General features: G+C 55.4%; 1 protein-coding gene across 26 annotated transcripts; it reads right to left on the bottom strand.

The window, feature by feature from the left end:
- Nucleotides 1-2,068: 2,068 nt before the first annotated feature.
- ITIH3 (inter-alpha-trypsin inhibitor heavy chain 3) lies at nucleotides 2,069-16,563 on the bottom strand. Of its 26 annotated transcripts, none has more exons than XM_077993093.1 (22): nucleotides 15,906-16,556; nucleotides 15,175-15,195; nucleotides 14,148-14,314; nucleotides 13,953-14,057; nucleotides 13,529-13,691; nucleotides 12,864-12,977; nucleotides 11,698-11,823; nucleotides 11,302-11,418; nucleotides 10,867-11,035; nucleotides 10,126-10,251; nucleotides 9,642-9,823; nucleotides 8,274-8,459; nucleotides 7,987-8,126; nucleotides 6,842-6,996; nucleotides 6,109-6,117; nucleotides 5,011-5,043; nucleotides 4,718-4,753; nucleotides 4,450-4,563; nucleotides 3,749-3,953; nucleotides 2,951-3,147; nucleotides 2,646-2,757; nucleotides 2,069-2,314 (listed from the first exon to the last, which is right to left on the bottom strand). In XM_077993093.1, the coding sequence occupies exons 1-22, from the start codon at nucleotides 15,996-15,998 to the stop codon at nucleotides 2,185-2,187; spliced, it is 2,700 nt and encodes an 899-aa protein (XP_077849219.1). In that variant the 5' UTR covers nucleotides 15,999-16,556; the 3' UTR covers nucleotides 2,069-2,184. The 26 variants fall into 26 exon arrangements, 18 of the variants coding, with proteins under 18 accessions (XP_077849219.1, XP_001085463.2, XP_077849218.1 ...); XM_001085463.4 differs by having other exon boundaries at nucleotides 2,951-3,123; XM_077993092.1 differs by lacking the exon at nucleotides 6,109-6,117 and having other exon boundaries at nucleotides 2,951-3,123; nucleotides 11,302-11,452; nucleotides 11,669-11,823.
- Between the last annotated feature and the right edge of the window lie 1,797 nt (nucleotides 16,564-18,360).

The following is an 18,360-nucleotide window of genomic DNA, read 5'->3' as shown; positions in this document are numbered from 1 at the left end:
CCCAGCACTTTGGGAGGCCGAAGCGAGCAGATCGCTTGAGCCCAGGAGTTCAAGATCAGCCTGAACAACATGGCAAAACCCTGTCTCTGCAAATAATACAAAAATTAGCCAGGTTTGATTGCACATGCCTGTAGTCCCAGTTACTCTGGAGGCTGAAGTGGGAGGATCACCTGAGCTTGAGAAGTCGAGGCTGCAGTGAGCTGTGATCATACCACTGTACGACTGCAGCCTGGGCAATGGGAGTGAGACCCCATCTCAAGGAAAATAATAATAGTAATAGCTATATGGCTCCTCAATCAACCCAGGCTTGAACAGGATGAGGGGACTCGCCCACTATGGAGGGGTCCTTTCTTAGGCCTGGGCCCTTTTAACCTGCCTAGCCTGGCCCTCTGCCACATTCACCCTGGGGCTAGGAGGAGGCCTTCAAGATGGGAGCCATGGCTATGTGGCCCCCTCCCTAGAGCAACAACAAGCACCGGCCTGCCATTAGCACCCTGGAGCCACCTGGGGGACTCCTCTGATGACAAACATTTGCCCCTGGACTGTCCTTCATGGCCTCTAGTCCTCTCTCCAGGGACCCCTGCACTGGGAGGCAGGACAACTTCCTTTCATGTCCCCAAGGCCACATGCCATGCCCCACTGACATTTGTGGCACTCCCCAGTCTGATTCCAACCTCCTCCAGTCTTATTGTGCCCCCTGCTCTGACATCAGGCAAAGCCACTCACTGCATCCTCTAACATGATACTCTCTGCCCAGCATGCCCTTACCCCCTCCCCACCCCCAGGCAGAGAGAACAGCAGAGGCAAAGGATGTGGGCAGGACGGGTTATGTTTGCACAGTTGAGAGCAGCCTGTGTGTCTGGAACCCAGAAAGTAAGGGAAGCACCTAGTGTACGAGGGGAAGCTAGAGAGTCCATAGGAGGGACCTTGGTCATGGTTCCAAGAGCCAAGGATGGAAGATGTCATTTGTAGGGATTTAGTCTGCGAGTGGTGATCACATCTGCTCTGTAAAAAGCTCTCTATGGGAAGCAGTAGAGGAAGCAGGGAGACTCAGGAAGTGGCAATTGCAGGTGTCCAGGTGGGAGAGAGTTGTCCAGACTGGAGAGGTCTCAAAGCCCATTGTCCAGGAACCTCTCTCTGACCCTCTACCCCACCACAGACTCATTGGGAGGATACAACAAGTGGTCATCATAAGGTACAATCAGAGGATCCCAGAGATGCCTGGCCCAGCTGAAGACAAACTTGAGCACTCATGAAAATAGGAACTGGATTACTCAACTGTACCCCCAGATCGTGGCCCAGGGTATTGTGTTTATCTGCTGAATTGATGGATGGGTACGTGGGTGGATGGGTGGGTGAATTGATGGTTGGATGGATGGATGGATGGATGGATGGATGGATGGACAAATGGAGAGATGGACAGATGGTAGGATGGATGGGTGGACAGATGCATAGTTGGATGATGAATAGGTAGCTGGGGGATGAATGGATGAATGGACAGATGGTCAGAGGGATGGATAGATAGGTTGATGGGTGGATGCATGCATGGTAGAGGAACAGACAGATGGATGAGTGGATGCATGGGTGAACAGATGGTGGAATGGTGAATGGGTGGGTGGGTGGATGAATGGATGGATGGGTGGAGGGATGGGTGGATGGATGGTGGGTAGATGGATGGATAGATGGAAGGGTGGCTGACATCCCCATTTAGATGTGGGCTGTGTCTGCACTGGAGTATTATCTACTTCTAAAGGTCCTGATTGGAGCTCCTGAGCTGGGACCATTTACTTATCTTATGACTTTCCTGGATACTGAAATACATTCAACCCTTCCTGACTTCTCAGAGCCCCTTTCCTTCAGAGTCAGTTCTTTATTTTTCCCCCAAGCTGTCATACATTTGACTCCCTAAAGTTCCAGTCCAACCAACTCTGTCTCTCAGCTGTGTCAGTGGAGAGGCCCAAGAAGTTGCCTTCCTGCTAACCATCCCCTTTTTTGAGCTGCCATGGGTCCCAGCTGCCTGTTCCCTGGAGCAGAGGCTCATGAAAGCATGTAGAGGCTGGCAACTGTCTGGTCTCAACCTTGGACTTTATTTTCCCAGCCCCTCCCACAGGCCCCTCTCTGTGCCCAGGTTCCAGATGCCACAAAATCTGGGCCATCCATCCCAACAGGAGCTGGCGTGTCTACTCAAAACAGGTTGGGGACAATGTAGTCGGTGTGGACACCATCAATCAGCCCTTCTCCGTTGTTGTGGACGAACCAGCAGACAACCTTCGTGCCAATGCTGGCATCCTTTCTGTAATCTTTCTGGGAGCCTCTGGGGAAAGAGGAGAGATGCTGCAATACTTGGGGTGGGGAAGATGGGTGCCAGGCTCTCTGACCTGAGATTGAAAAAGGGTGGGAAGTTGGCAATTCTAACAGCCCAGAATTCTTTGGTCAAGAATGAAGTTACATGATTATTCTTTCTCAGAAGCCAAGTTTGGGCTTTTTCTTGATTAGGAAGAGCCTGGTAGGGGCCAAGACCTCAAAGAGAAACAAGGGTACCCCACAGAGGACAAAAGCCCACCAGACTAATGTGCCTGGGCAGCGGGGGCTCCTTCCTCCTCCACCTTGCTGAGCAGGTGAGGGTGTTGGAGAAGTCTCCTCACCTAGTGACAGTCAGCTGATGGTTCTTCACCACCAATGTGGCATCTGGCTTTGTGGGGTCAGAGCCTGGCCGGATGTCAGAGACTTTAAAGTCAAAGGGTTGGAAGAATTGCCCTGGTAAGAAAAACATTCATGCTGTCAGACCCTGGCCATTGCCACGGGCAACGTGGCCACTGGCCTTTTAGGGTTTATGCAAGGGCTGAATGGGGTGTTGTAAGCTGGGTACGGGATGGCTAGGAAGGCCTTGTGTATTTCTTTCCCATGCTGCTCTCAGGCCTGAACAGCCTGCAGTCTGAACACTTCATACCCAGCAGCCCATGCGTCTGTGCTGACATCCGGTGACTGTCCACCACGTAGAAGCCTAGAAAGTCACGGTGGACAGGATGTTTCTTCCACACCTGGTGTAGGACGACCACAAAGGTAACCCCATCTCCAAAGGAGACCACCATGTTCTTCTTCCTGTTGATCATCATGGATAGCCTACGAAAGGAGGCCAGAAAGTGGCTGTGGGGCCAGTGGCTGTGACACTGGGCATCTGACTCAAGGGTATCTTGTGTACAAGGCACCTGAGGGCCCACAGACTCTAGAAACTATCTCAGGAGTGTTGGAAAGAGGTTGCCTCATGCACACTGTCTCCCCTCCCGTGAGTGGATCCTTGTGTGTCTATAAGTGGGAAAGAGATGGCTGGCCTATGAGTTTGGAGGCCTGTGGTCCAGCCCCAGGTCAGTCACTGACTTCCTGAATGACACTGGGCAGGCTTCACACCTTCTCTGAGCCTCAGTGGGAGACTGTGGGGGATCTGAAGACAAGAGAGCTAAGAAGATGAGCAGCTACAGAAGAGGCAAAAGGCGGCCATTATCACCTAATGCCTTCACCCAACCAGCTGAACTGTGCAGCTACCAATTCTGGCTCTGACAGGGCCCCAGGGTTTGGTTGGGGGCCACTATGGTCACCCTCCCCTGTGGCAGGAGACTGGATTCTGGGGCCTCTGATCTTTCCTGTGACCTCCATGGGTCTCCTGTCCTGGGATTTGTCTAAATCCCTCAAGAACCTCCTTAGACCCTCAGCCTGTAGTCCACGTTGGAGACCTTGTAGGGGAGCTTACCCATCCTGCGTGACCGTGACTGTGTCCAGCCAGCTGAAAGTGCTCGGCACGGCCCTGTTCCACAGGGTGATCTTCTCCGTCGTCACCTCCACCTGGAAATCCATCTGAGCATTGGCAATGCCCAGTTTTCCAAAGTAAGTCTTTCTGGTCTTGGAGTCAGGGCTGCTTCTCTTGTCACCGACGATCTGCCCGTTAACTGTGAGGCCTGCCAGAGGGATGGGGCAGGGAGAGAGACCAGCAAGAACTCTGAGTCCAGATTGCCTTTAGGGGTGTGCCTTCCTCTTCAACCAGACGAGCTGAGCTAGGGCAGCAGAGTGGGGGCCACAAGAGAGACCAGGACTTCAGAGCCCAAGCCTGTTGTTTCCTAGACACTCTAGGTTTGGGTCATGCTGGAACATTGTGGGTCTGCCCCTTGCCTGGGCCAGGGAGTGTTGTTCAGAGAAAAACTATTCCCCAGACACAGGCTGGGTCCTACCCTAGGCCCAGGCGGCCCATTCACTCTAATCATCTCCCAATAGTGCTAGCATGCGGGGCTGAGTGAGCCTGTGGCCCTGGGCACTCCCCACCCCCAGGGGTTTCTCTGCATGTGAAGACGATGCCTTACTGGGCAGAGTGAAAACCTGGTCCATGTGCCTACCTGGTGGCACCCAAGCCCTCCCAGGAAGAGCCTCCTGGCCCCGGCCCTAGCCCACAAGCTTCACCTGTGACTGGGTCCTGAATAAGGCGCAGTATGGTGCCTGGGGCTTCATTGATGTTGAAGCAGAGGGCATCGTCTTTCTCTGGAACTTGGATGATGAAGTGGGGGTCCCCATCCACTGGTGACACATTAGAGAAGGGGCTGACTCCCGGGGCCTCTCATCATACCTGGGGCCTCCCCCAGCCTTCTGGCCTCCATGGACTCAACTCCAAGACAGGCAGGAGCACATGCCCAAGCCCCTGAGCCTTCCCCAGGAGCAGCCAGGGACTCACCGTAGTAGTAGGGGTTTTGAGGAGGCTGGTAGCTGGCTGCAGATACAAGGAGAGAGGGGGCTGAGCTAAGCAAGTGGCCCTGGGAGGTGCCCGACGACCTCCATGGGCGTTCAGCTCATGTCCCTCCCCTTCCTGCTCTCTAATGCCATTGCCCTCCCACCCCTCAGTCTCCTCAGGGCACACTGTCCATCTGCCCGTCCTGGAGGGCTGAGTGAGTAGCCACGGCGGAGGGACACATGGCAGGGGCAGGCTCTAAGCAGTGGGCGGAGGGGCAGCCGCCAGCGTGTACTCACTCAGGTAGGACATCGCGGGGCTCACCGGTGTGGCTGAAAAGAAGCCAAAGGGCAGTCCTGAGCAGGGTCTAGGGGTTCCTTCTCCCCCAGCCCTGTCCTTTCTGCCTGTTTTAGTGCTGCTGGGCCCCAACACTGGCAGATACAGGTGGAGATGTGACCCCAAAGATTAGGCTTTAGAAATGGGGCACATCCAGGGAAATCCTTTATGGGACTGGTGGCAATAGGATATGATTTTAATGTTGGGGCAGGGCTTTCTGATGTGGCTGAGATGCAAGCCATTAAGTCATCAGCTTCTTGAGTAATGCTTACAGCAAACATCTGCCCCACCCCTGGGCTTCCCACCGCCTAGTTGGGGTGAGTGAGGCGCACGGCTGTCTGTTGCTTCTTAGTAGTAAACACCCACCCATACGTGCACACAGGCACACACATATGCATGCGCATGCATATATGTACTCACGTGCACCGGTATGTTTGTCAGGGCTATTCTGAGGGGAAAGTGATGGCCCAGTCCAAATGTGCCCTGCTTATAGATGGAGGTGGGGCAGGCCAGTAGCGGCTGGGGAGGCCCTGCCTAGTGGCAGGGAGTCTGTGAGGTTCCAGTTTTGTGGAGAGAGAGGCACAGAGGACTGTGATCCCCAGCAATCCCCAGCATGGGCACTGGGGCCAGACTGCCTTGACCTAAGTACCAGCTTGGCCATCTGCTGAGTCTGTGAGCAAATAGACTGAGCAAATTAACCCCTCTGTGCCCCAGTTTCCCCATTGTAAAATGGGGATCATAAAAGGACCCTCTCGGAGGGTTGCTACAGGATTAATGAAGTATAAACAACTGACATGCTAAATTGCTCATTTTTACAGGTCACAGATACTGTCATACTGTTTGTCTCTCCCTGGGCAAGGGAAGCCACTCTCAATTAACTTACAGGGATCCTCAGGCTCAGAGAGGGGCAGAGTCATGATTTGGCAATAGGGCTGGGCCTGAGCCCAGGTGTCCCAAGTGTGCCCCCATGGCTGGGGGTTCTATCTTGCTTGGAAAGGCCTCCTCAGTTCTCTCTTGTCTCCCTTCCATAATGTCCACCCCAGTGGCTGGCTAAAGCTTACCTTCTGCATCTGCAGGTGCAGCAAGGGAGGAAGAGGAGAAATGTGTTAGAAGACACAGGGCACTGGTGAGCAAGGACCAGAGCTGGCTGCTTGGCGAACCAGCCCTAGGCTGTGGGCCTCCCAGCAGCCAGCTGTTCCCCCACTGGGTGTCCCCTGGAACTAGGAGTTCCTGGAAGCCAGAGGCCTGGAAGCCAGAAGCTCTTTGCCTCCCATGTCTCCCAATGCCAATCCCCCACCACCACACACACACCCTGTGCCTAGGTGCAGTGGGCATTTGGGATCCCCCGTTGAGTAGTGCAGTCTGGGGTCTGGTTGAGGGGTCCCAGCCTCCAGCTCTCAGGGACTGTTCCCCTAACAGTCTCTAGGTGCCTGGTAGTCTGCTCCAGGCCTAACTTTCATATTGGAAATGCTTCTTCTTGTCTAACTAAGCCCTTCCATGCTGCAGCCTCAGTCCTTTTCCTTGCAATGTCCCCTGAGCAGTGTGCCCCTTTACTCACATCCCTTTAGAGGTGCAGAGGCTCCTATTCACCCCACACCCCACTGTCCATACAGACTTCTTCACGCTGCACCCCACTCTCCCCAGCCCGTGGCCAGTTTTCCTTCAGATGTCCCACTTCAGCAAGTCTGGGTCTCCCCAGCCTGGCCCACTCCTCCACTGGACACTCAGGGATGCTGTCCAGCGCAGGGTCCTAGAGGGAGGCCTCCGGGTTCCGGCCTCCATCCCTATCCCCACCTTCCCCAGGCTTGTCGGCGATGGCCCTCTCATCCTCGTTGTCCTCAGGCTTGGTCACCACCATGGAGGTCAGTGGAGTCACAAAGTGATACTTGAGGGACAGGTCCAGGGCCTGGGCCGTGAGGTTCTCCTTCTCCTCGCCATGGGCGTTCTTGCTGTGAGGAGGGGCCAGTCAGGAGGACAGCCTGGAGAGCAGCATCCTGCCCGCTTCCCCTGCACTGGAGCGCTGGACGCAGCTGGGGATCCCCACTCCACCTACCCCAGGGTACAGCCCAGTTGGGCTCAGAGAAGACTGGCTCACAACTCCCTGGGGCATGTGAACAAGCCCTGTTTCCTCACTGGGCCTTGGTTTCCCCATGTATAAAACATAAGGGCCGGCTGGGCATGGTGGCTCACACCTGTAATCCCAGCACTTTAGGAGGCTGAGGCGGGTGAATCACCTGAGGTCAGGAGTTCGAGACCAGCCTGGCCAACATGGTGAAACCCCGTCTCTTACTAAAAATGCAAAAATTAGCCAGGCGTGGTGGTGCATGCCTGTAATCCCAGCTACTCGGGAGGCTGAGGCAGGAGAATTGCTTGAACCCAGGAGGCGGAGGTTGTAGTGAGCTGAGATCGCGCCATTGCATTCCAGCCTGGGTGACAGAACGAGACCCCATCTCAAAAATAAATAAATAAATAAAATAAGGGGCTACAACAGCCACTCGCAATGGTGTCCATGTGCGGAGTACTCAGCTAGATTGTGTACTAAAGGCTTCGCAGGCTAATCCCACCCACACCAACACAACCCTCTCAGTGGGTCAGTGTTGACCCTCAGCTCTGCCCTCTGAACACTGAGGACTGGGATCCCAGCCTTCAGTTCCACTCAGTCTCACCACCCCTGGGCCATGCCCAGTGTGGGGAGCAGGGTGCTGAGGACCCCCTTACCCCAGGGCACTCCCAGGCTGCTGGCCACGGAGCTTGCCCGCTTGAGCCTTGGGGCTGCCAGGATGGGGAGTGGCGGCCTGGGGTTCCTTACAGGCTGCTGTACAGACAGTTCCTGGACTGGGCCAAGAAGAGGGCAGCACCGCTGGGACTGCGCACTGGGGTGCCCTTCTGTTGGAGCCCAGCCAGGGGTAGGCACAGGTGGGGGCTGGGGCTCTGCTTACCGCTTCTCCAGCAGCTGCTCGATGGTGAGATAGGCCCAGAGCCGCTCAATGTAATTCCCGAAGATATAGTCCCGCTCCTGCAGGGCCTTCTCCATCTCCTTCATGTCCACCTCCTCTGTGAAGGTCAGGTCGTTGGCGGCCTGGGGTGGGGGTGGAAGGAGGCAAGGGGCTGGAGGCCTGGGTGGGTCAGGTTCAGGGGCCACCACTCCTGGACCTTCACGAGGCCAGAGCCCCACCACTGCTGATACCCCATCCCCATCACATTTCCAGGCCCTGTCCCCACTCACCCCATGGCCCTTCACATCCGCCTTAAAGCTGTTCACGTCCTCGCCCACCAGGCGCCCAGCCACCACAATCTCAGAGCCGTCATAGAAGTGCTGGTAAGTGTTCTGGGTGAGGCCCAGGATGGCATTCTCGGGGTACTCCATCTCCACACCTGTCAGCAGTGGGTTGGCCACCTCCTCATAGAAGCCCTGAAGTTCAAACAGGGCCGGTCATCTCAAGCCCCAGGTCAGGCTCCCACCGATGCTGCAGCTGGGCATCCGCGCCCCAGGGCTGGGCCCGCCTTGGCTCCTAATGCTCACTCTGCCTGTCCCTGACTGCATCCTTTAGTCTGTGGGGGCCACCCCACCGCAACTCCCTGCTCCCAGGTAGACACAGGGAAGACTAGAAACAACAGTTTTAGAAGTATTTCCTATTAAAAAAAGAAATATGAAAGGACAGAGTTCTTGGCACAAAGAAAGTATTTAAGGAATGTCTATTGGAATGAAAGCAAGAAGGAGAAAAGGAAGTAAAGAGAGGCAGATGAGAAGGTGATGTGTACATGAGCGCAGAGATCCGGAGACAGAGGAGAGAAGGGATGGGGTGGCTGCCCTGCAGAGGTGGAGATGCCGTTACCTGCCTAAAGCAGGAACAAAATTGCCAGATTCAGCAAATACAAAGACAGGACATGCAGCTACGCTGAAGGTCAAATAAACAATGAGTAATTTTTTAGTGTAGGTATGTCTGTTATGGGTTGAATAGTGTACTCCTAAAATTCAAACTTATTTGGAGACAGAGTCTACAAAATAAGGTCATGAGTGTGGGCCCCAATCCAATATGATTGATGTCCTTATTAAAAGGGGAGTTGGACACAGACATCCAGAGGGAAGATGTGTGCAGACACAGGGAGAAGACAGCCATTGATAAGCCATGGAGAAAAGGAAAGAGGCCTAGAACAGATCTGCCCTCATAACCCTCAGAAGGAACCAACCCACTGCCACATGGATCTAGGACGTCCAGGCTCTGGAACTGGGAGATAATATGTTTCTCTCATTGAAGCCACTTGGTACTTAGGGATGGCAGCCACAGTACACTAATATGAAGTCCTGTGCAATACTTCGGGCATACTTACACTACAAAAATTCGTTATTTATCAGAAATTCATATTGAACCAGATGTCCTATGTTTGCTCTGATAATCCTACTGAAGAAGCAGGCCTGTTGTGTAGCCCAAGGACAAAATCAGAATCCTTATTGATGGGTAAGAGATAGTCAGAGGTGGATTTTGACCCAAGAGGAAGCTCTTCCTAATAACTAAAACTGTCACCTTATGGAGCAGCTGTCTGAGGAAGTAGTGAGCTCCTTATGCCCGGAAGTGTGCAAGACAAGGTGTACCTGCAACTGCAGATCGGCATCGGAGTCCTCATAAATGCGCCGGGCAAACCCATGGTTCTCCAGGGCCATGTTCTCCAGGAAGTTATAATTCAGATTGTTGCCAAAGCCCAGGTTATACAAGGGGAACTTGCCCCCGATGGCGTTCCGCACATTCTCTTGGATTTTTTCAGGTCTGCTCTCACCTGTTGGAGAAAGGGGTATTCATAGTCCCCAGGGCTGGGGCTGGTCTAGACCAGCTGTGTCTGGGGAGACCGGACTCCTGCACATGCAGAGTTGGTGGAGTCACAACCAGGAGCCCTTGTGGGGCAGATGGTGGAGAGCCCTGGCAGAGAGAGGCAGGACCCTGCCCTTGAGGGAAGGGAGAGGCAGACCACAGGGAACCCAGGGAAGAGCTACCTCAGGTTTTCCAACGAGCCAGCTACAGAGCCAGGAGCAATAGCCAAGTGCTCCAGCCCTAGCTCAAAGCCATGCCCATGCTCCTCACCAACATTGGCATCCCCATCAGTCAGCATGATGACGATGGAGGTGCTCCTCTCCGGGACTCTGTGCTCCTCTCGGGCCTTGTTCAGCATACTGATGCCCCTCAGCAGCCCATCATTGATGTTGGTCACTGGGACACAGACAGACAGCACCGTGGGAGGGTGTCCTCAGGGTGCCAGTGTGCAGAAAGGCTGGAGCGGAGGAGGCTGGGACAGCCGGCCCCACTCATGTGCCCAAGAACCCTATCTGCCAGCCCATGGTGGTACTCAGCAAACAATGAATGAACCAGCGCGTGAACAAACAAACAACTTCCACTTTCAAATGGGGATGAAAGGGTTGCCAGAAGATGAGAAGCACATGGTGATTGTGAAAGCCCTTTGGCAAACAGTTGGACGGACTCCCAGCCCCTCTTGCTGGGAGGAGAGGGGAGTGTGTAGACATCATGTGTCATATTCCATATGAAACAGGGCCAAGAAGAAGGGTTCTCTGTGGCCTTATCTTGCTGGGACTTGTGAGATACCAGGATCATGGATTAGAAACAGAAAGAATGAGTTTCCCTGGACCACAGAGAAGACAACCGATATCCTGTCTTCAAGCCTGAGGACCATCCACTTCCACCTCTACCCCAGCTCGGATCTTCAGGACCTGAGACCAGCAGAGTCCCTGCCCTAACAGGGGGGTTGCAGGCTGCTCAGGGACAGAGGGAGGCACCACTAGAGCACATGGGCTCTGGCTCTGCTCTTACTTCCTTTATCCTCCATGCTCTTCACAAACGTCTTGGCCTCCTGGAGGTTCTCGGGCGTGGCCTGGACTAAGTGCTCTTTCCATGTGGACACATCTCCACTGAACAGGATGAAATTCAGATAGTCTTCCTCCTTCATATCTTCCAGGATTCTGAGAAGGGCCTCCTTTGTCTGGAGGAGAGAGAGACAAAGAGCTGGGAGAAGCCGCAGCAGAGAGTGAAGTCCCTTCTCCGCTCAGCAGGCGGTGCAGCCCACGCCATCTGCACCAGCGAGCTCTGCCTGAGGCTTGCCACAGAAGCGGGCAGAGGCCGTGAGCCTTCTCTTATCCTGTCTCCTTTCTCCTCATTCACCACAAGGATCAGCTTTTTCCACTTAAAAAAAAATCTCCTCTACTCCCTACTCCCCCGAGCCCTGGCTGTGCCACTGGGGCTGATTACCTGCTCTAATTTCCGACCAGCCATGGAGCCGCTGATATCAATCACGAAGGCCACATTCTTAGGCACCACTGGAAGGCCTTGCGGTGCAAAGAAGTGCACGAAGTAGCCATTGACTATCTGGAAAGTGGGGAGAGAGATGGAGGCCAGTGTCCTTTTAGCAACACCACGTTGACTATTCTTGCAGGTAGAAGTCAGACATTTACCAGCCCAAGAAAAAGACGTTCCTATCCCACCCTCTAGGGGGTGCTGCACCAGACTCTAGGCCATCAGCGGTCCCATATCCTATAGGAAAACAGCCTTGGGCTGAGGACCCAGGGTGATGGCACTAGATGCAGCTGCAGCCTCTCCCCACCAGCCCTCGCCCCACCGGGATGATGAATCGGCCAGCCTGGGTACCTGCACGTTGCCAGGAGATTCTCTGTTCACGTCATAGGTGATGGTGAAATCTCCATTGAGGAGGGAGTCTGTACAGGTTGGGCATGAACGCTGTTGGTCTAAGCTGGGCTTGAAGGACACATGGCCCTAAGGGATGGAGATGAAAGACCTTGCTCAGCTCGGCCAGGGCCTGCCCACTGGCAGATCTCAGTCCTTAGCTGAGGGAGCAGACGTGCAGCCTCACAGGGAGGAGCCCTTAGCAGCACAGAAGCTAGCCAAGAGCTGGAGGCCTGGGCAGCCCTGCCTCCCGGCGGCGTGCTCTGCAGCTCCCAGGACTCACTGGAAGGCACTGTTTACCATTCTCCAGCCGTTCTGAGCACTGCTCTTCCCCTTGGAGATCAGGGCTCCTGGCGGGGCACAGGCCTTGTCTGAGTCAGCTTCCAGCTCCCTTTGTCTTGGCCTCACACACCCATTAGCCCAGCCTACCTTGGAGCTCAGCACTGAGAAGCTACTTAGGAAAGGGGTAGCTTCCCATTAAAAGGAATTTCTTGTAGGGTGGTTTGGAATTTTGCTGTGTGGGTGCCAAGAGGAGGGGAGGGAGAAAGGAGGAGAATGGGGAGAAGGAGGGTCCCTGGGCAGGATGTGGTCCTGCAGAAGCCAGCAGTCCTCTGAGTGTGTGCCCCTCGGGCCTCGCCCTAGAAGTCGTGGATGACTGGTTTGTTGTTTATACAAACATTTATTCACCCACTGTTCACAGCCATTAAGGCCCCTGGAACAGCTGGGAGCCTTGGGGACTGGAGCCAACCAGCCAGCACCAAGAATGAAGTTCTCTTTAGTCTTTCACCCCTCATTGTGGAGTCAGTAGATCTAAATGACTCCCTTGGGCCTCAGCCTCTGGGCCTGTAAAACAGGGAAGATAAGCCCTGCCCTCTCCATTTCCCAAGGGGGAACGGGACCAGGCTTTGTAAATGGCTCCTCTGGTAGGTCATTGTCAGCAGCCCCTGCCCTCAGCATCCTCGCTCCCAACCCGAGTGGGAAAGGAGGAAGGTGATAGTTGAAGATTGATCCCCACCCCCACCCCAACACATGCATGCTTGCAGCAGCTACGCCCTGGGCTGCAGGCTTGTTCTGCTGGGGTCAATGTTCCTGTCCCCTGCCCCGCCAGGTCTGAGAGACGTCTACATCACCTTTTTCCCTGAGAAGGACTTGGTGAGGGCGCTTCCCAGGAGGTCATTGGTGATGAACGAGGCCTCAGCATCCAGCATGCTGATTCCCTGAGGCTCAAAGATGTCTACGTCAATCTGAAATGGCCAAAGTAAGGAGATGTCACTTAGTGACCACAGAGGCCAGTTCCCAGAACAAGGCCAATGGGAATGAGATGGGTCTGCGGTGATGCAGGGACCCTCTGCGACAGTGCTGAGGGCGAAGCCTGGTGTCTCCCACTGGGAAAGTGACCACAGGGGCTTGGAGAAGAGTATGCTGATCCTGAGGTGTTACCACCGCCTGCCATATGCACACGAAATTCCACCACTGACGCTTTTCCTTTGGCTTTCAGCTTTGAGGTAGGAAAAAATGCCCATGTGCCCAGTGAGAAGCCTTACAGAGGCACTTGCTGGTGTTGCCCTAGAGGGCCCAGCAGGGAATCTGCATCTGTGGAGTCCGTCCCAGCCTCTTCCCCTCGCCCCTAGATGCTGGGGTCAGAACCACTGAATTCCTCCAGCCTTCCCAGACAAGGGAGGGGGATGCGGTGAGGCAGAACTTTTGCGTTTTTGACCCCCGCCTGAGACTGCCCCATGGGCCAGTTCCTGCATCCCGCTGCCATCCCCCCAGGGCTGCAGGGGCAGTTGATTACCTCGAAGTGTTTGATCAGTTGCTTAGGCTGGACCTTGAGGTACATCTCGTACTTGCCCTTGTGCCTCTTCAGGAGCTCCTCGTAGGTTAGTTCGAAGGTGACTTTGCTGCCTGCAGCCACGTTGACTGAGACGGTGAACTTCTCCAGCTTCCTCCCAGAGGCCCTGAACAGGGTTCGAGATGGTGACTCCCTCAAAGACTGCAGGAGCCCACCCTTCTGTGGCCCTCGGCCCCAGGCCCAGCCCTTTGGTGAGGGAGATCCCTAACCGTTCTGAGCCTCGCTTGCCTCAGCCTCAACATGAGATAATGGCAAAATCATGGGCACATTTTGCTATAACAATAATAATAGCTGTTGTTGCTGTTTGTAGCCCTGAAGGCCCTTGAATCCCAGACATTCTCCCCAAGGCCTGGGAGTCCATGCTTACTTGACCAAGCCAGCCGTCTTGCCCTGGGATACAGCCTTTTCATACTGCTTCTTGGCAACTTCCTTCTCCTTGACATTCCCAGGGTAGGTAACGCCGTCGATGGTCCTGCAGTGAAAGAGAGTTGGGGTTGGGGGGATCACACTGGGCCAGACCCCCGTTCCCGAGCCCAGAGCCAACAGCCATGGTGGTACCCACAAGGTGAAGTTGGTGATGAAGGCTGTCTTGGGCAGCTCCACATCAAAGGAAACCTCCTTGGCTGTGTCTGCACGGTTGACCGCTCTTGTGGTGACAACATTGTGAGCAAAACGGGAGGTCACCTTGGAGTTGATTTTGGTACTGTAGACCTCGACGCCATTGGCCACCTTTGGGGAGGTGGGTGGAGAATCAGCCAGACTGGGACACTCTAGAACCAGGTTTGTAACCCAGCCACCTCCCTTGCAAACTCCCTTGCAGGCTCTGAGGCCCCTGCCCGGCACACAACCCTCATCCTGCAGGTCTCCTACATTGGAAGACTTGGCGGCATCCCCAGTCTCCATGTTCTGGCGGCCACCATTATTTGGATGCTTGTCCTGCCTCCTCAACTCTACGATCTGTTTACACACCGCTGCAGCCAGTGAGAGCTTGCCCTCCCGGGTCCTGTCACCCTGAGCTCCAGCCATGCCCGGGACACTGGCTCTGGAGCACCTGCCCCTGGCTCTTCCTGCTCATCCTCCACACCTCACACTCCCTCAAGCACACAGCCCAGCCCACCTCCTGGGTCTTTAGGTAATTGCCTCATTCTGTCTCCCAAAAAGGAACGGATTTCCTGTGCCAAGGGAAGTCTCCAGACACCCTCTTTCCAATAGGGGTGTTGGATTTTGAGAGGCTCTAGGGAGGTGTTCCAGCCCCTCCCCCTAGGGATATAAAGATGCTTCGTGAGGGTGTGGCAGGGACCGCATCACAGAGCCAGGTACCAGCAAATGCTAAGGAAGTGTCTGCAGAAGGAAGCGATGCCTGTAAGGGGCCCTCTTGGGCTACATCCTGCGCGGTTGGAGAGGTTGCCATTCTGTGGTGTGCTCTTTCCCAGGAGTCCTGCGCCGTTGGAGGCTGCCAGGGCAGGGGGCCGTTAGCTGTTTGCCAGCTGTGAGGAGTCTGCTGTTATGGCCTACACCTTCAGCGGTTGGGCAACCAGCTCCATCCTTCCCTGCCCCACTGGGTCCCACCCCCCGGTGAAAGTTCTCACCCCTTCCGGGAGGCTCCGTTTCTGAAAAAACAAAAACAAACACAAACAGAGAAATCAAGCCAAGGCCAACGCCAAGGCCTCATGGCCTGGGAGGCTCTGGGCTGAGACCAGGGATACAGTGGTGCCCTGCCTCCCACACACCTGAGTGGCCCCCGGACATAGGGCCCTCCAGAGCCACATGTCAGAGCAGGAAGAACTCTGAATAGATGGGGAAACTGAGGCCCAGAGAAGGGCAGGTCTCCAGGTTACCAGGAGAGCAGGGCAGGGGGAACTGAACCCAGAGCTCTCTTCACACCCCACTTGCCCCACCTCATTCTCTCTCCCATTCTGCCTTTCCCCCGCCCCCAGGCCCCTTTAGGCCTCCTTCCAGAGTACCCCTACCCCCGCCACACCCCACAGGGCTCAACTCAGTGTTTTGTAGAGGTTACACTCGTCTGAGACTTGAACTTTCATTGCCCCTCAGTGAAGTGCACGGTTCATGGTGCATCACTCTTTTGACAGGTGGGGAAGCTGAGGCCCAGGGAGTTTTAAGAGCCTTCCCAGGGTTAGACAGCAGGTTAGCATAGGCCTCAGCTGGAGCCCAGTTCTCTCAGTGTCCACACTACTCCCAGCGGCTTAGTGCCCAGCCCTCTGCCTCCTCTTCACTCCTCTTCTCTCAGAGGCCTTGCCCAGCATGGTGTCTTTGCCCATTCTACACCAAGACCCAGATGGCAAAGAGGGGGCAGACTTACCCCAAGCAGCAGAAAGGGGTCTCTCGGGAAGCCAGAGGCTGCCAAGCCAGAGAGCAGAGCCAAGATGAGACAGGGCCACCACGCAGATGCCATTGCTGAATACTCAGGCCTGGCCCACACTCCTTATATGAGCAAGCCTGGTGTTTTCCAAGCAGGGTCAGTGACCCGCAGCGGGGGTGGGAGGAGTGGAGGCAGGAAGGGCCTCCAGGAAGCTGGGCATGGGTGGAATGACCGGTCCCTCGACGTGTCTGTCTGACAAAGCCCTGGTGGGTCTTGCCAACAGTGTTGGGGCTTCATTCCTGAGAGACCAGAGGACTTGGAAGAGGCTCCCAGGAAAGCAGAAGCTGTGTGCCAACAAATGGACCCTGGGACTTCCTGTCGTGGGTGATGGAGATGGGGTGTGGGGTTGCATTTAGAGCAAAGGGCATCTCAGCATTGTTGCCTCTTATCCTTACCACTGGGACTGCCTCTCTCTGGCCTCCTGGATTGCAGCCCCTCCCTTCTTGAGGCAGCCAGGGCATGAAACTAGACTGTCACCTGCAGGCTGGGACCTCCACAGTGAAGCCCCTCTCTCACTACCTTTCTATGGCTCCCAAGGCCCCAGGGAAAGGACACACGATGATCCCAGCAGCCCAGCTCTCTCTGTGATCTGACCCCAGCTTGCTTTTCTGAGTTTACTCTCTTGCACCAGCACACCCTCCCCTTCTGCACATATCACATCTTTCATCTCCCTGCCAGCCCCAGTGCCTCCCCTCCAGGACCCTTCCCCCGCCATCCCCTAGAGGACTATGGGACATCCCTGCTCCAAGCCCCAAGTCCCCTGAGGGCCTGCTTTGTCATGACCTTATGTTGAGGTTGGTGTGCTCAGATCTGCCTGCCCCCTCTGCACCCAGAGCTCCTGGGGGCTGAACCATGTCATGTTTCCCTCTGTGCTTCCAGGACCCAGCCAGGGACTTGGCTGCCCTCAGCCTTTTGGGGAGTCATTGCCCTAAAAGTCTGTAGTGAGGCTGGGCTCCAGCTTCCACAACAACAGGAACTTTAGAGGCAGGACCTGGTCTCAGTGGGGGCTGGGACCTCCTGAGCCGCCCCAGGACCTTGCCAGCCTAGCCCCTTCAGGGCAGCTGTTGCACGCCCACCATAGCCATGGCTTCTCTGAGCTAAGCTGACCCTGTGACCCTCCCACTGGGCAGCCTACTACTGCATGGAGTAGACAAGGATGGCTGGGTCCAGGACAACTAACTTATGGGGTGTGCAGCGGCCTCAGCTGAAAGCTCTAGTGCTGACTGGGATATGTGCAGAGAGAGTTGTTGGGAGCAGAGGAACTGAGAAGGCAGAAGGCAGAAGGCAGATGCCGCGGAGCAGCGGAAGCCCTGAGGAGGGTATGGTCTAATGGCTGGAAGAGGCAGAAGCCACAGAGCAATGACAGAGAGTTGCCAAATCAGCCAGACACTATGGCTCTTGCCTGTAATCCCAGCTCTTTGGGAGGCTGAGGCTGGAGGATCACCTGGGCCCAGGCGTTCGAGGCTGCAGTGAGCACTGTGTTCGTGCCACTGTGCTCCCGCCTGGGTGACATGACGAGACCCCCGTCTCAAAAAAAAAGAGTTTCCAAGCCCGTGAAATGATGGCCAAGTGGCAGATGCTGCCTGTGCTTGGTGTCTGGTGGGGCGGTGCCTGTTTCCCTCAGGCCTCCTGAACCCTTACACCAACCTCACTGGCAGCAGGCACCGAACTCAGGTCTGATGGAGGCCAAACCCAGCAGGTGCTGGTGCCTGGGTGTGGAGAGAAGACCCCGCAGAGCTGCCATGGCCTCATTTCCTGGTTCCTGGGACGTTTTCAGTCCCGTGGCTGCTGGCACTGGGTGGCTGGCGCTGTTGCCCAATGGCTCCTCCTCACAGACCAGCAGCCGCTTGCAGAGCTTCTCCTGTCCTCTCTCATCTGGACCACTGCCCCATCCCCAAGTGCCTGGAGTTAGTTTGGGGAGAGGGACAACTCGAAATAGGGATTCTGGAGCTGCTCAAACGGCCTCAAGGGATGGCTGGGGACTTGGAGGAACCAGAGTCGTCATGCAGAGTTTAGAATTAGACGGAATCTAAGAGATCTTTGGGTTCACCCCCTTTCCATTCTACAGGAGAGGGAGATGAGGCCCCCATTGGGCAGGCCTTGCCAAGCGTGACCCCGACAGCTGGCAGCTCACAGCTCTTCCTGGAGAACCCCAGGATACCTGGGAAGGTGGGCTGGCCGCCCCATAGCCTGCTGCTAGGGGCTCTGTGTTCCCAGGCCTGGGGCAGCCTTTGAGCTCAGCATTGGTGTTATTGATCCAGGCCCTCAAAACCAGTCTTTGTTCTATCTGGTCCCTTGTGAGCCTCATTTGTAGTGGAAACCAGACAGAAACTAGCAGAGAAAGAGCAGAAAGCCTCTGGGAAGCAGTGGTGGAGGCCTGTTCGCGTTCACACTC

The sequence above is a fragment of the Macaca mulatta genome, chromosome 2 (assembly GCF_049350105.2).
Source record: "Macaca mulatta isolate MMU2019108-1 chromosome 2, T2T-MMU8v2.0, whole genome shotgun sequence".
NCBI classification, from domain to species: domain Eukaryota; kingdom Metazoa; phylum Chordata; class Mammalia; order Primates; family Cercopithecidae; genus Macaca; species Macaca mulatta.
This window is presented reverse-complemented; position numbering and strand designations above follow the sequence as displayed.

What these genes read in the sequence shown, in the direction of transcription:
- ITIH3 (XM_077993092.1), bottom strand. Translation starts at nt 15,998, where the DNA reads ATGGCATCTGCGTGGTGGCCCTGTCTCATCTTGGCTCTGCTCTCTGGC. An exon ending in ACCCCTTTCTGCTGCTTGGG is followed by an intron (nt 15,196 to 15,905) that starts GTAAGTCTGCCC and finishes TTGTTTTTTCAG; the next exon opens with AAACGGAGCCTCCCGGAAGG. An exon ending in AACTGATCAAACACTTCGAG is followed by an intron (nt 12,978 to 13,528) that starts GTAATCAACTGC and finishes TGGCCATTTCAG; the next exon opens with ATTGACGTAGACATCTTTGA.